Below are 13893 nucleotides of genomic sequence, written 5' to 3'. Positions count from 1 at the left end.
TGAGAAAGAAAATAAATAAATGATTAATAATGAAAATAAATAAATAATAATCATAAAAAATTAAATTATTAATCAATTCGGTCAGAGAACACATAAACCACCACCATTTCATCAGATTCTGCAACAACAACAAAAAAAAAAATTAGTCATTAATCAAATAATTAAATAATTAATCGATTAATTGATTAATTGATTAATTAATAAATAAAAAATAGCCTTTGCAGCCAAATCACCTGGTCATTGGCATGTCCAAATATCAGCTTCCTAACTCAAAAGGTGCCTGAGTTAAAATGGTCAGAAGAGAAAGGAAATTTGATTAATTAAATAAGTACTTAATTAATCGCTAATAATTAAATAACTCCTCAATTATTTGATTAATCAAAAAACAAAAAATAACGTTTTTGACAAAGGACTTGCTCACTATTGTGCCGAAATTTCAGCTTCCTAGCTCAAAGGATGGCTGAGATATCGCCCAGAAAAACAATCAAGAAAACAACCAAGAAAACAAACAAACAAGTACAGATACATTCAAAGTACACCGCCCCCATGCCAAATAATTAAATATCCTACAGCGCGGCATTGACGGGGCGCCTGTGGCGCCCGGCAATACCGCAGTGCAGCTCATAGAGGCTGCATTGGAAGGGAGAGGTGTACACAAATTGATTGATTAATTGTGTAATTAAAATCAATAAAAGATTATCACAAATATATTTTCTTAATCAATTGGCTAATAGCATAACTAAACCACTCGTGCTTCATCCGAAGATGTATCTTTTAGAAATTTAATTAAATAAGTCATTAATAAAAAATTTAATAATTAATTGATTAATCAATAAATAATTAATCAATTAATCAATAAATAATTAAGCGATTAAATGATGAATCAATAAATCAAAAATATCCTTGATAGCCACATCACTTGGTCACTGTCACGTCCAAATATTAGCTTCCCAGCTCAAAAGGTGCCTGAGATATTGGCCAAATGAGAAAGAAAATAAATAAATGATTAATAATGAAAATAAATAAATAATAATCATGAAAAAATTAAATTATCAATCAATTCGGTCACAGAACACATAAACCATCACCATTTCATCAGAATCTGTAACTGAATTTTTTTTTTAAATGTTAGTAATTAATCGAATAATTAAATAATTAATCGATTAATTGATTAATTTATTAATCAATAAATCAAAAATATCCTTGATAGCCACATCACTTGGTCACCCATGTCCAAATATTAGCTTCCGAGCTCAAAAGGTGCCTGAGATATTGGCCAAATGAGAAAGAAAATAAATAAATGATTAATAATGAAAATAAATAAATAATAATCATAAAAAAATTAAATTATTAATCAATTCGGTCATAGAACACATAAACCACCACCATTTCATCAGAATCTGTAACTTTAAAAAAACAAACATTTTAGTCATTAATCAAATAATTAAATAATTAATCGATTAATTGATTAATTAATAAATCAAAAATAGCCTTTGCAGCCAAATCACCTGGTCATTGGCATGTCTAAATATCAGCTTCCTAACTCAAAAGGTGCCTGAGTTACTGGTCAGAAGAGAAAGGAAATTTGATTAATTAAATAAGTACTTAATTAATCGCTAATAATTAAATAACTCCTCAATTAATTGATTATTCAAAAAACAAAAAATTCTGTTTTTGACAAAGTACTTGCTCACTACTGTGCCGAAATTTCAGCTTCCTCGCTCAAAGGATGGCTGAGATATCGCCCGGACAAACAAGCAAGAAAACAAGAAAACAAACAAGAAAACAACCAAGAAAACAAACAAACAAACAACCAGAGTGAAAACTGAGTACTCCCTTTCAGCGTGCGTCACTGCCGAGCTCCCTTCAGTGCCCGGCAATGACGATTTGCAATTCCTGGAGATGGCATAGGAAAGGAGCGGTGTACAACAAACAAACAACGAGAGTGAAAACTGAGTACTCCCTTTCAGCGTGCGTCACTGCCGAGCCTCCTTCGGTGCCAGCAGTGACGATTTGCAATGCCTGGAGATGGTATAGGAAAGGAGCGGTGTACAACAAACAAACAACGAGAGTGAAAGCTGAGTACTCCCTTTCAGCGTGCGTCACTGCCGAGCCCCCTTCGGTGCCCAGCAATGACGATTTGCAATGCCTGGAATGGCATAGGAAAGGTGTGGTGTACAACAAACAAACAAACAACGAGAGTGAAAACTGAGTACTCCCTTTCAGCGTGCGTCACTCCCGAGCCCCCTTCGGTGCCCAGCAATGACGATTTGCAATGCCTGGAGATGGCATAGGAAAGGTGCGGTGTACAACAACCAGAGTGAAAACTGAGTACTCCCTTTCAGCGTGCGTCACTGCCGAGCCCCCTTTGGTGCCCGGCAATGACGTGATGCAGCGCCTGGGGATGGCATAGGAAAGGAGCGGTGTTCAACAACCAGAAGAGTTGGCTCACAACAAGTTGAATGCGCAGGGTATTCTATGAATACCATCTAGTTTCATCATTCGATCTAGCATTGGTACTTCAACAAATAATGAGTATCTATTAAGGGTTGTGATCACAGTCACGAGATAACATTTGAATTTTAACAAAGTGTGTACAGTACCCCTGTCAGTTGCCACCTGGCATGAAATATTTATGGACCATGCGGGAAAGTGTCCAGGTGATAGAGTCAAGTACGGTGAGAATGTACATGTACCTGCTGCAGTGTACCAATGTGAGGTTTCCAGGTGTAAATACAATAAATCTTGTATGGATGCATGTTTTTGTATGTCGGTATATGACTTCGAAAATGAACAAATTTCCTTATTAACTGGAGACAGTTGTGTGGACTTACTCGGCGTGTATTCACCAGTGTAAGCAACTGTCTGGAGTGGAAAGGTAAGTGGGGTGCGGGAAGGGTGTAGAGACGACGGTGGGGGAGTAGCGAGGGGGGGGGGGGGAGCGGCTGTGGGTGGCATGTAGTACCAATAAGCATTTGTGCTCGAAACATCTGTTCAGTGTGTTCTCCTAACATGGCGCATTTAACCCGTGCTTCAACCTGAGTTAATGATTTAATATACTTTATTATGAACGTGGAACGCACATAGAAACAAAACAGATCGACTACCACCAGAAACCCACACGGACCACCACCATAACTCATGGACAACCACCAAAATCCATCGACCACCTCCCGAACCCCACATGGACCACCACCAGAACCCATCGACAACCACCCGAACCCAACACAGACCACCACCAGAACCCATCGACAACCACCCGAAACCAACACGGACCACCACCAGAACCCATCGCAACCACCCGAACCACCAAACGGACCACTACCAGAAACAATCGAATATCATCCAAACCACACACAGACCACCACCAGAACTCATCGACTACCACCTGAACCCCACACGAACCACTACCAGAACCCATCGACAGCCACCCGAACCACCAAACGGACCACCACCAGAAACAATCGACTATCATCTAAACCACACACAGACCACCACCAGAACTCATCGACTACCACCTGAACCCCACACGGACCACCACCAGAACCCATCGACAGCCACCTGAACCACCAAACGGACCACCACCAGAAACAATCGACTATCGTCCAAACCACACAAAGACCACCACCAGAACTCATCGACAACCACCCGAAACCAACACTGACCACCACCAGAAACAATCGACTGTCATCCAAACCACACACGGACCACCACCAGAACCCATCGACAACCACCCGAAACCAACACGGACCACCACCAGAACCCATCGCAATCACCCGAACCACCAAACAGACCACCACCACAAACAATCGACTATCATCAAGACTACACACGGACCACCACCAGAACTCGTCGACCACCACCAGAACACATCGACAACCACCCGAAACCACCACCAGAACACATCAACTACCACCCGGACACCACAAGGACCACCACCAGAAACCAACACTGACCACCACTAGAACCCATCGACTACCACCCGAAGCCCACACGGACCACCACTAGAACCCATTGACTACCACCTGAACCCCACACGGACCACCACCCGAACTGCAGTCGGACAACCACCTGAACTGTACACGGACCACCACCCGAACTGTACACGGACCACCACCCAAACTGTACACGGACCACCACCCGAACTGCAATCGGACCACCACCCGAACTGTACACGGACCACCACCCGAACCCCACTTGAGAATGCTGAAAACATAAGCAAATCATACAACTGGCATGAATGCTGATGACGTGTCAAATTGCATCTGCTTTTTTGTAACAAGTTTGAATATTAACCACTGTACATACAGGGAGGGTAACCTAACAAGTCATATTGATAAGGCTGAATAAAGCACATTAGTTTGTTAATACATCTATCAAACGTTAGACAAACGTCAATAATCTTTTCCAATCAACTTAAATGCATGTTGTGGTCGTGGCTCATGAAAAGGGTGTGATCAGTAAGTTTGTGGTCTGAGTGAAAATGTCATTGACGTGTGTTTATGAAACATGTATGATGTGTTTCATAATAAATAGCCCCGACTGGGATGACAGACATCTCTTGAGGTTGTAGTTCAGACCCTCTGCTGATTTATTTTTTGGGGGGGGGGGAACCCTGTGCCTCTCCTGACCCCTGGGAGCCCCCCCCCCCCTTCCACGATCCGAAATCGAGACCTTGAAGCACGAGCGATTGTGCGAGTCTTGTATTCACGTGTCAAGTTTCAGAACAATGAGCCAGGTGATCGAGATGAGATGACCTGGAAATTAAAACAGAATTTATTTAATTTCGTGCCGGGGCACATACCTGCTCATCAAGTTTTTGATATGGGTCACGTGGCAGAAAAAAGAATGACGCGGGAGTGTTTGAGAGTATGGTAGTGGGGGTGTTCAGGGCTAGATTCGAAAGTGGTTGCGGGAGAGGGGTGGTGGTGGTGGTGAGGCACCGAGGCTGCGTGGACAGGTGAGCAAGTGATCGCTGCAGTAGGAGTAGGGAAGCTGTTTGCTCTACCCCACTCAATCGCCCGTTCAAACAAAGGCTGACATCACAATGGCCTCGGCGCAAGGTGATTCGCCTGCGCAAGCAAACAAGCTCTCCGGCTCGAAGGAAGCCCCGGGCGTACTGCGAACATCTGCGACGGACAGACGTTAATCGTACCACCTCCCCCGTCCCCCCCGAAGCCCCAACCCCATGCCCAATTTCCTATCGGTGTACTCATAATCCAACTCAAATACAAAACATTCATAGCCATCTGTGTGCTGCTGCCCATTGTGCTTCATTATGTACCGAGCTTGGCCACATCATCACTTAAAAGCTTCCAACCTTCACTCATGAAACATTAACGAACACTTGCCTTTTTGAGCAAAATTCGATTCATATAAGCATTGATCAGTAAGAACGTAGCCACAAGTGGAAAAGAAAATAAATGCGTGACATTAACGAAGAAGGTTTGTTTTCAACAACAATTAGAACGAACAAATAAAAGTTTGGATTGTCTATTAAATTATTAGCGTAAACAATAATTATAACTAACAAATAAAAGTTTGGATTGTCTATTAAATTATTAGCGTAAACAATAATTATAACTAACAAATAAAAGTTTTGATTGTTTATCAACTTCTTATAAAGTAAACAACAATTATAACTCACAAATAAAAGTTTTGATTGTTTTTTGTAATTCCCAACGTAAACAACAATTATAACTGACAAATAAAAGTTTTGATTGTTTATTAACTTCTTAACGTAAACAACAATTATAACTCATAAATAAAAGTTTTGATTTTTTTGATTTTTAAGTTTTGATTGTTATTTCAAATCTTAATGTGAACAACAATTATCACTAACAAATTAAAGTTTTGTTTGTTTATTAAATTCTTAACGAAAACAACAATTATAACTGACAAATAAAAGTTGTGATTGCTTATCAAATTCTTAATGGAAAACAACAATTTATCACTAACAAATAAAAGTTTTGATGGTTTATTAAATTCTTAACGTAATCAACAATTATAACTGACAAATAAAAGTTTTGATTGTTTATTAACTTCTTTATGTAAACAACAATTACAACTCACAAATAAAAGTTTTGATTGTTTATCAACTTCTTATAAAGTAAACAACAATTATAACTGACAAAAGTTTTGATTGTTTAAAAAAAATTGTTAATGTAAACAACAATTATCACTAACAAATAAAAGTTTTGATTGTTTAATAAATTCTTAATGTAAACAACAATTACAACTCACAAATAAAAGTTTTGATTGTTTATTAACTTCTTAACATAAACAACAATTATAACTGACAAATAAAAGTTTTCATTATCAACTTGTTAATGTAAACAACATTTATAACTGACAAATAAAAGTTTTGAGTGTTTATTAACTTCTTAACGTAAACAACAATTAAAACTCACAAATAAAAGTTTTCATGATCAACTTGTTAATGTACATTTATAACTGACAAATAAAAGTTTTGATTGTTATTTCGAATCTTCATGTGAACAACAATTATCACTAACAAATTAAAGTTTTGTTTGTTTATTAAATTCTTAACGAAAACAATAATTATAACTGACAAATAAAAGTTGTGATTGTTTATCAAATTCTTAATGGAAGACAACAATTAATCACGAACAAATAAAATTTTTGATTGTTTATTAAATTCTTAATGTAAACAACAATTATAACTGACACATAAAAGTTTTGATTTTTTTTTTAATTATTAACGGAAACAACAATTATAACTCACAAATAAAAATTTTGATTGTTTTTAAAATTGTTAATGTAAACAACAATTATCACTAACAAATAAAAGTTTTGATTGTTTAATAAATTCTTAATGTAAACAACAATTACAACTCACAAATAAAAGTTTTGATTGTTATTTAAATTCTTCATGTAAACAACAATTATCACAAACAAATAAAAGTCTGCCAGCATTAGTTGGTGGACGTTATAAAGATCTCACAGTGTCATTCACGGAGAGTAGGTGAGCTATCGCCGGCGTCCTGAACAAATTACAAATTCCTGCCCCAACTATATTGCTGGGAAGGCAATTGCAAACCACCCAGTGCAACCCTTGCCAAGAAACTGCTACATCACCGAACCTGAGATATGTATAGGCCTATATGTGTGTGTGTGTATATATATATATATATATATATATATATATATATATATATATATATATATAATATATATATATATATATATATATATATATATATACAGTATATATATATATATATATATATATATATATACATATATATATATATACATATATATATATATATACATATATATATATATACATATATATATATATATATATATATATATATATATATATATATATATATATATATATATATATATATATATACAGTCGTGGCTAAAAATATTGGCACCTTTGCATGTTTTTCAAATAATATACCATTTCTTCCAGAAAATTGTTGAAATAAAAAAACATTTTCGTATCCACAAATGTATTTCTTTGGTTTGCAGTGGAACAAAACAAAAAAGCTGAAAAAAATTACGAGATCTTAGCTTATTCAACAAAGAAATTCTAAAATGGCCCGGACAATATTATTGGCACCTTTTAGAAGTTGTTGGAATAATTAGATTTCAAGAAGGTGATTCTTCTTTACTTTGGAATTGAACTCACCCGTGGTGCGTTGCAGGTGCCTTCAATATAAAAATAACTCATTCAACTAGTTTGAATAGAGAAAAGGAGTTATTCTGCTGTTTTGTGTCACTGTGTGTCACTGTGTGTACCACAATGAGCATGGAGAAAATAAAGAAAACCAGGGAATCTTCTGAGGAGGTCAGACAGAAGATTGTAGCCAAGCATGGACAATCTCAAGACTACAAGTCCATCTCCAGAGACCTTTATGTTCCTGTGTCCACCGTATGCAATGTTATCAGGAGGTGTAAGGCCCATGGCACTGCAGCCAACCTCCCAGGACATCGTAGCAAGAGAAAACTTGATTGAAGATCGAAGATTGATCGAGGATTGATCGAAGATTGATCGAATGGTGGAGGACGCACCTCAATCAACTGCCAAACAGATTCAAGCTGAGCTTCAGAGACAAGGTACGACAGTTTCAACTCGCACCATCCGTCGCCAACTCAATGAAAGGGGTTCTATGGTAGGAGACCCAGGAGGACCCCACTTCTGAGAAAGCCCGAATGGAGTTTTTCAAAACACACCTGAACAAGACAAAATCCTTCTGGGAGAATGTCCTGTGGACAGATGAGACCAAATTAGAGCTTTTTGGTAAAGCACATCATCTCTATGTTTACAGAAAACAAAACGAAGCCTTCAAAGAAAAGAACATCTTCCCTAGAGTCAAACATGGAGGACGTTCAGTGATGTTTTGGGGTTTCTGTGCTGTCTCTGGCACTGGGTACCTTGAATGTGTGCATGGCATCATGAAATCATGAGATTAACGAGGCATTTTGGAACGCAATGTTCAACCCAGTGTCAGAAAGCTGGGTCTCCGTCGAAAGTCATTGGTCTTGCAGCAGGACAATGACTCCAAACACACTTCAAAAAGCACCCAGGAATGGTTCTAGACAAAACGCTGGATTGTTCTGAAGTGGCCAGCAATGAGTCCAGATCTAAATCCCATTGAACACCTGTGGGGAGATCTGAAAACAGTAGATGGGAGAAGGCACCCTTCAAATCTGGGAGAAATTGAGCAGTTTGCACAAGAAGAGTGGGACAAACTGACAGTAGAGAGGTGTAGGAAGCTCATTCATGGCTATAGGAAGCGCTTGACTGCAGTTATTTTGTCCAAAGGTTGTGCTACTAGATATTAAGTCGACGGTGTCAATAATTTTGTCAATGCAATTTCTTTTTATTTTCTGATTTAAAGGGATATATTAAGTTCTGAACCAAAAACAAAGGTTCTGTAATATTAACAGTGAAATAAAGAATTGTGGAGACCAAATACTTTTGTCAATTTGCTCGAACACATGTACAGTATATGAAATGTTATGAACACATGTATATTTTTTTTCGAGCAAATTTAGAGTTATTTGAAAAAAGTGCAAGGGTGCCAATATTTTTGGCCACGACTCTATGTATGTATATATATATATATATATATATATATATATATATATATATATATATATATATATATATATATATATATATATATATATATATATATATATATACGTATATATATATATATATATATATATATATATATATATATATATATATATATATATATATATCCTGCTGATCTTCTGATTCGGGACGAGAAAGTGAAACCAATGCTTTAAGGGGTTTTTTTCCAACCGTTTGTGTCACGTGATCAGTGTATCCGGGAAGGAGAGGGTTAAATGCGCCGAAGCATTTAAATAAACGGATGCATTAGGTGAACGCGCCAGGTGCGGCTTACGTGTGACTCCACTTCTAAGCAAAGGAGGTGTAGGCTATGGGGGAGTGGGGTAAGCGGTTACGTGGCAGGTGGGGGGACGCGGGCGTGGGGACGCCAGGAGCTTCGCCTTGACAGGTCGTCCGCCGATGGTGGGTGGGGTGACTCTTCTTCAGGTCCGCACCTCGAGCGCCGTTCCAGCACAAGCACCTTCGCCACGGATGGAGCAGGTAAAGTTCCCTGGGCTCTTCCTCAATCCCACGAACGTGTACTTCTAATGAATGATTATTTAACTATTTCTACTCTTGTTTAACGGATATTTTTCTATTTTTATGAGTTATTCCAAAGGAAAGATTTGAATTCAATCTTTTCAAAATCTGGTTCAAATAAGGATGGTGAACGGCTTTTTCCCAAAGGCTCCTTCATTTTAGTCCATTATTATTTTGAAAGTTTGAATACATTTTGAAGGTCCATCCAAGTCTTCATTTTGGGATAAGAAGACGAGAAGAGACCATGGAAATCGGCTGAAGGTTCATTTGATATTCCACCCATAAGAGCAAAATCATAAGGATATATTTGTGTTTGGTGAAAGAACAACTACGGTAATCCATCTTTCTCATGAATCCAGGTTTCTGGATTGAAAATTCGAATGAATCCTGCTCTCTGCCTCATTCATGATACGTGGGTTGAATGCAGCTAACAGTGTGCACCTGTAGATCAAAGCAGCAACTTCATTGGAATTAACTTGCGTTGTGCACTTGGAACACATTGACCTGCTGTTTTCGACAGATACCGGGGGATTTTGACGTCTACACAAATGGGTGGTAGCAGTAGGGACGGCAGGCTTAACGTTCCCCTCCGAAGGACGGATTCGACGGCTCCAAGGTGAAGTGTGCTACCTGTGAAGTTGTTCTCCACGTTGTAAAACGACTCTGGAGTGAAATCCAATTAGAGTTAGAATGAGATGTCAAACGTCCCAGTTTCATGAACATCTGCTTTTCCTGACCGCAGTATCATATGGACTCATGCCGGGGCTTTGGCAAAGGTTGGAGATAAGGAAGTCTCGTATGACACAGCATGGTGATCACTTTACACCCATAGGGTTTAATAACAACCAGATACTTGTATACACGATATAATGATCAGTGTAAGCCAGGGTTACGTTCCTGGAAAACACGACTTAAACTGGTATGTCTGGAACGACTTAACCAAAATACAGGAGATATGTTCGAGCACTTCAATACTCCATATGTAAAATCTTAATAAATCGCAAGTTATGCAATTAAATGAGGAAAATATTACTAAATATTAGAGGAAAGTACGTAAACATATATTTCGTAAACATATATGTAAACATATACAACATATATTTACTCACGAATAAAATTTACTCCTCCCCTGTCCCTAAATGTGTGGACCGAGGTCTCTGCTCCAACCTGACAGATCTCTCCATTAGGGCGCTGCCGATTGTCCGGACATTATCTGTTTAACAGATCCCTTGCTCCCACAGGACGTCCCTGACTCCCTATTGTCCCTCCCTGGCTATTGTCTCCTCTTGTTTGATGGACCTGAACATCCACTCTACATCAAGAACTCCATTTCCCACTTTCCTTGTACTGCTCTTACACCTCCCAAACTCCAGGAGTAAACTTGTCGAAAATGACAGTTTAAAAATTGTACATTTTATTAATCCGTGTTCTCCATTTTCTCATAATAAAGGTTTGTTTAAGATATGATGACAAAAGCTCAAATGGTAAAAGTGTTATGACCTGGAAGACACACTGAAGCTCAATGGTAATTAAATAAAGCAACAAGGAAGCAATTTAAAAAACACGGTTTGTCTCACGTTTGACGCTGCAGGGCTGATAAGGGCTTTTTCTCCGTCATTAAATATTAAATACTTTCTCAATATTCTCACAATATATTCTTCATCAACGACTTAAATTGATCTACAACTTAAACTGATAATAATGTACGCTGAAATGAAAAGATGTAAATTGGAACGACTTAAACAAACATATGTGTATAAATATGTTTATATGTATAAATATGTGTATATGTATAAATATATGTGTATATGTATAAATATATGTGTATATGTATAAATGTATGTGTATATGTATAAATATATGTGTATATGTATAAATATATGTGTAAATGTATAAATATGTGTAAAAGTATAAATATATGTGTAAATGTATAAATATATGTTTATATGTATAAATATGTGTATATGTATAAATATATGTGTATATGTATAAATATATGTGTATATGTATAAATATATGTGTATATGTATAAATATATGTGTATATGTATAAATATGTGTATATGTATAAATATGTGTATAAGTATATGTGTGTATATATGTATAAATATATGTATATGTATAAATATATGTATATGTATAAATATGTGTATATGTATATGTGTATGTATATGTATATATGTATGTATAAATATATGTGTATATGTATAAATATGTGTTTGTGTATATGTATAAATATGTATGTATATATATATATATATACACACACACACATGTATATGCAGGTGCGTCGAGAGCCAGCCTTTGGCCCCGAGGCAAACAACCTCGGGGCCCCACCCCAACCCTTTCTCTCTTTTATAACTTTTTAAGGAACCTTTTTTTGATGAAAAACAAAAAACTTTAAAAAAAACAAATGGTCACTTTTATTTAGCTGTATGATCAAAAATAATGGAGATAGCGGGACGTTTGGACCGATTGAGTCAATTCACACCCTCGACTGTTGAACACTTTCTCCCTGAGATTGGCAAAAAAAAATACGTGAGAAGATGGTTAATAATTTTTTTTGGACAAAGAGGATACAAGTCTATTTCTTTGTAACTCACATTTCTGGTTAATAACCATTTTCTGTGAAGTTTGAAACTACCATTAACAGCGGTAAATGGTGTTTTGTTTCCTACAAGAAAGCAAAATCAGCTTCTGGGTTTAAATGTAACGATGGGAAAATGAGGATGAGCCGATGAAGGGTTTCACTGTTCTGTTTAAAAAAAAATTACAGGAGAAGCGCAGGCCCCTCAACGGACCCCGGGCCCCAAGGCAGTGACCCCCCTCCCCAACCCCCTCCACCCTCTCTCTACGCCCCTGCGTGTATGTATTATATTGATTGTGTAAAATCTATCTCGTTATCGTTCCAGAGATGTGGACACACAAGAGAAGAATGATGAGCAAAAACAAGTCGTCTGATTCAACTCCACGAAGACTCTTCCGGTCACCAGGTCCACTGTCCATCTCCCTGCTGTGTTACCGTAACGTCGAGCCCGACGCACAAAGCTCCACCGCTCGCATGTTTTGTTCGTTCGGCTCGCGTCACGGCCCAGTAGATGCACCACCAGCGACGTCTGTCGAGTCGCATGATCCCGGTCCCACGTTGACCGTTCCAACGGAATATTTTCCTCTTTTTCGTATTTTTTAGAATTAGGAATGACAGTTTGTGGAAGGTGAACTTGCTACAGGAAGGGGGAGGTGGGGTGAGGGAGGGAGGGATAAGGAGGAGAAAAAGAAGGAGGAGTCATCGGGTAATCAGAGACTGTGACCATCAAGACAGTGTTGACTCGAAGCCGTTGTAAAGGGTTTGTGTTGGGAATGGGTGAGGGTTTATCACTTTAACAGGATTGTATTCCTCCTAATCTCATATCATTATGACTCCCCTTTTCTCTCCTTGGAGACAGACTAAGTGTCCATGTGGTCTTTCCCCTGAGTTATATAGTCATATTTAGGCTGTGCCCCTCTCATCGTGCTTGCTTTTCCCTTTTCCCTCGACCTTATCCATCTCCCAAAACCCAAACTGTCTGCGGTTGTTTCCTCGCTTTATCTCATCAACTTGCTCCCGTCGTCTCTCCTGCCGCACAATTCGGTCCAGCAAAGTAAATGTAACTTCCCATGCGTTGCTCAGCTACATAACAATACCCAAGACCTTTACCACTCTTTCTAAATCGACGTGTAACTGAGACTGTGATTCCTGCTCAATCCCATGCTTGTTACATTCACATCTGTTTGTTCCCATGTATTACTTGTCCGTGTTCACATGAAAAAGTGTTCCAATTACATCACAATCTCTACGTTGGTGTTCCAAGGCTATGATTGTAGATAAAGTGCCTTCGGAAAGTATTCACACCCCATGACCTTTTCACATTTTTTTTGTGTTGCAGCCTGAATTTGAAATGAATGAAATTGATGGTTTTTTTCTAACCAATCTAACAAAAAAACCCATAATGACAAAGTGAAACCATGTTTTTAGAAAATTTTACAAAATTATTGAAAATGAAATGCAGAAATATTTAATTTACATAAGTATTCAACCCTGAGTCAATACTTCATACACCTTTCGCAGTGATTACAGCTTCGAGTCTTCCTGGGTAAGTCTGTATTAGCTTTGCACATCTGGATTTGGGGTGTTTCTCCCATTCTTCTTTGCAGATTTTTTTTTTTTTTTTTTTTTTTTTTTGTATACAAGATCGA

The 13893-nt window shown here is 37.7% G+C and overlaps 1 protein-coding gene across 1 annotated transcript; it reads left to right on the top strand.

The window, feature by feature from the left end:
• Nucleotides 1-8030: 8030 nt before the first annotated feature.
• On the top strand, nt 8031-13553 carry LOC137430321 (uncharacterized). Its single transcript, XM_078781074.1, has 3 exons — nt 8031-8099; nt 9403-9619; nt 12570-13553. Exons 1-3 carry the CDS (start codon nt 8031-8033, stop codon nt 12845-12847), a joined length of 564 nt encoding a protein of 187 aa, XP_078637200.1. The 3' UTR covers nt 12848-13553.
• The last annotated feature ends 340 nt before the right edge of the window (nt 13554-13893 follow it).

The sequence above is a fragment of the Myxine glutinosa genome, chromosome 6 (assembly GCF_964187855.1).
Source record: "Myxine glutinosa chromosome 6, kmMyxGlut1.1, whole genome shotgun sequence".
Lineage (NCBI taxonomy): Eukaryota > Metazoa > Chordata > Myxini > Myxiniformes > Myxinidae > Myxine > Myxine glutinosa.
The sequence above is the reverse complement of the archived record's forward strand: the minus strand, read 5'-3'. Positions and strand labels throughout refer to the sequence as shown.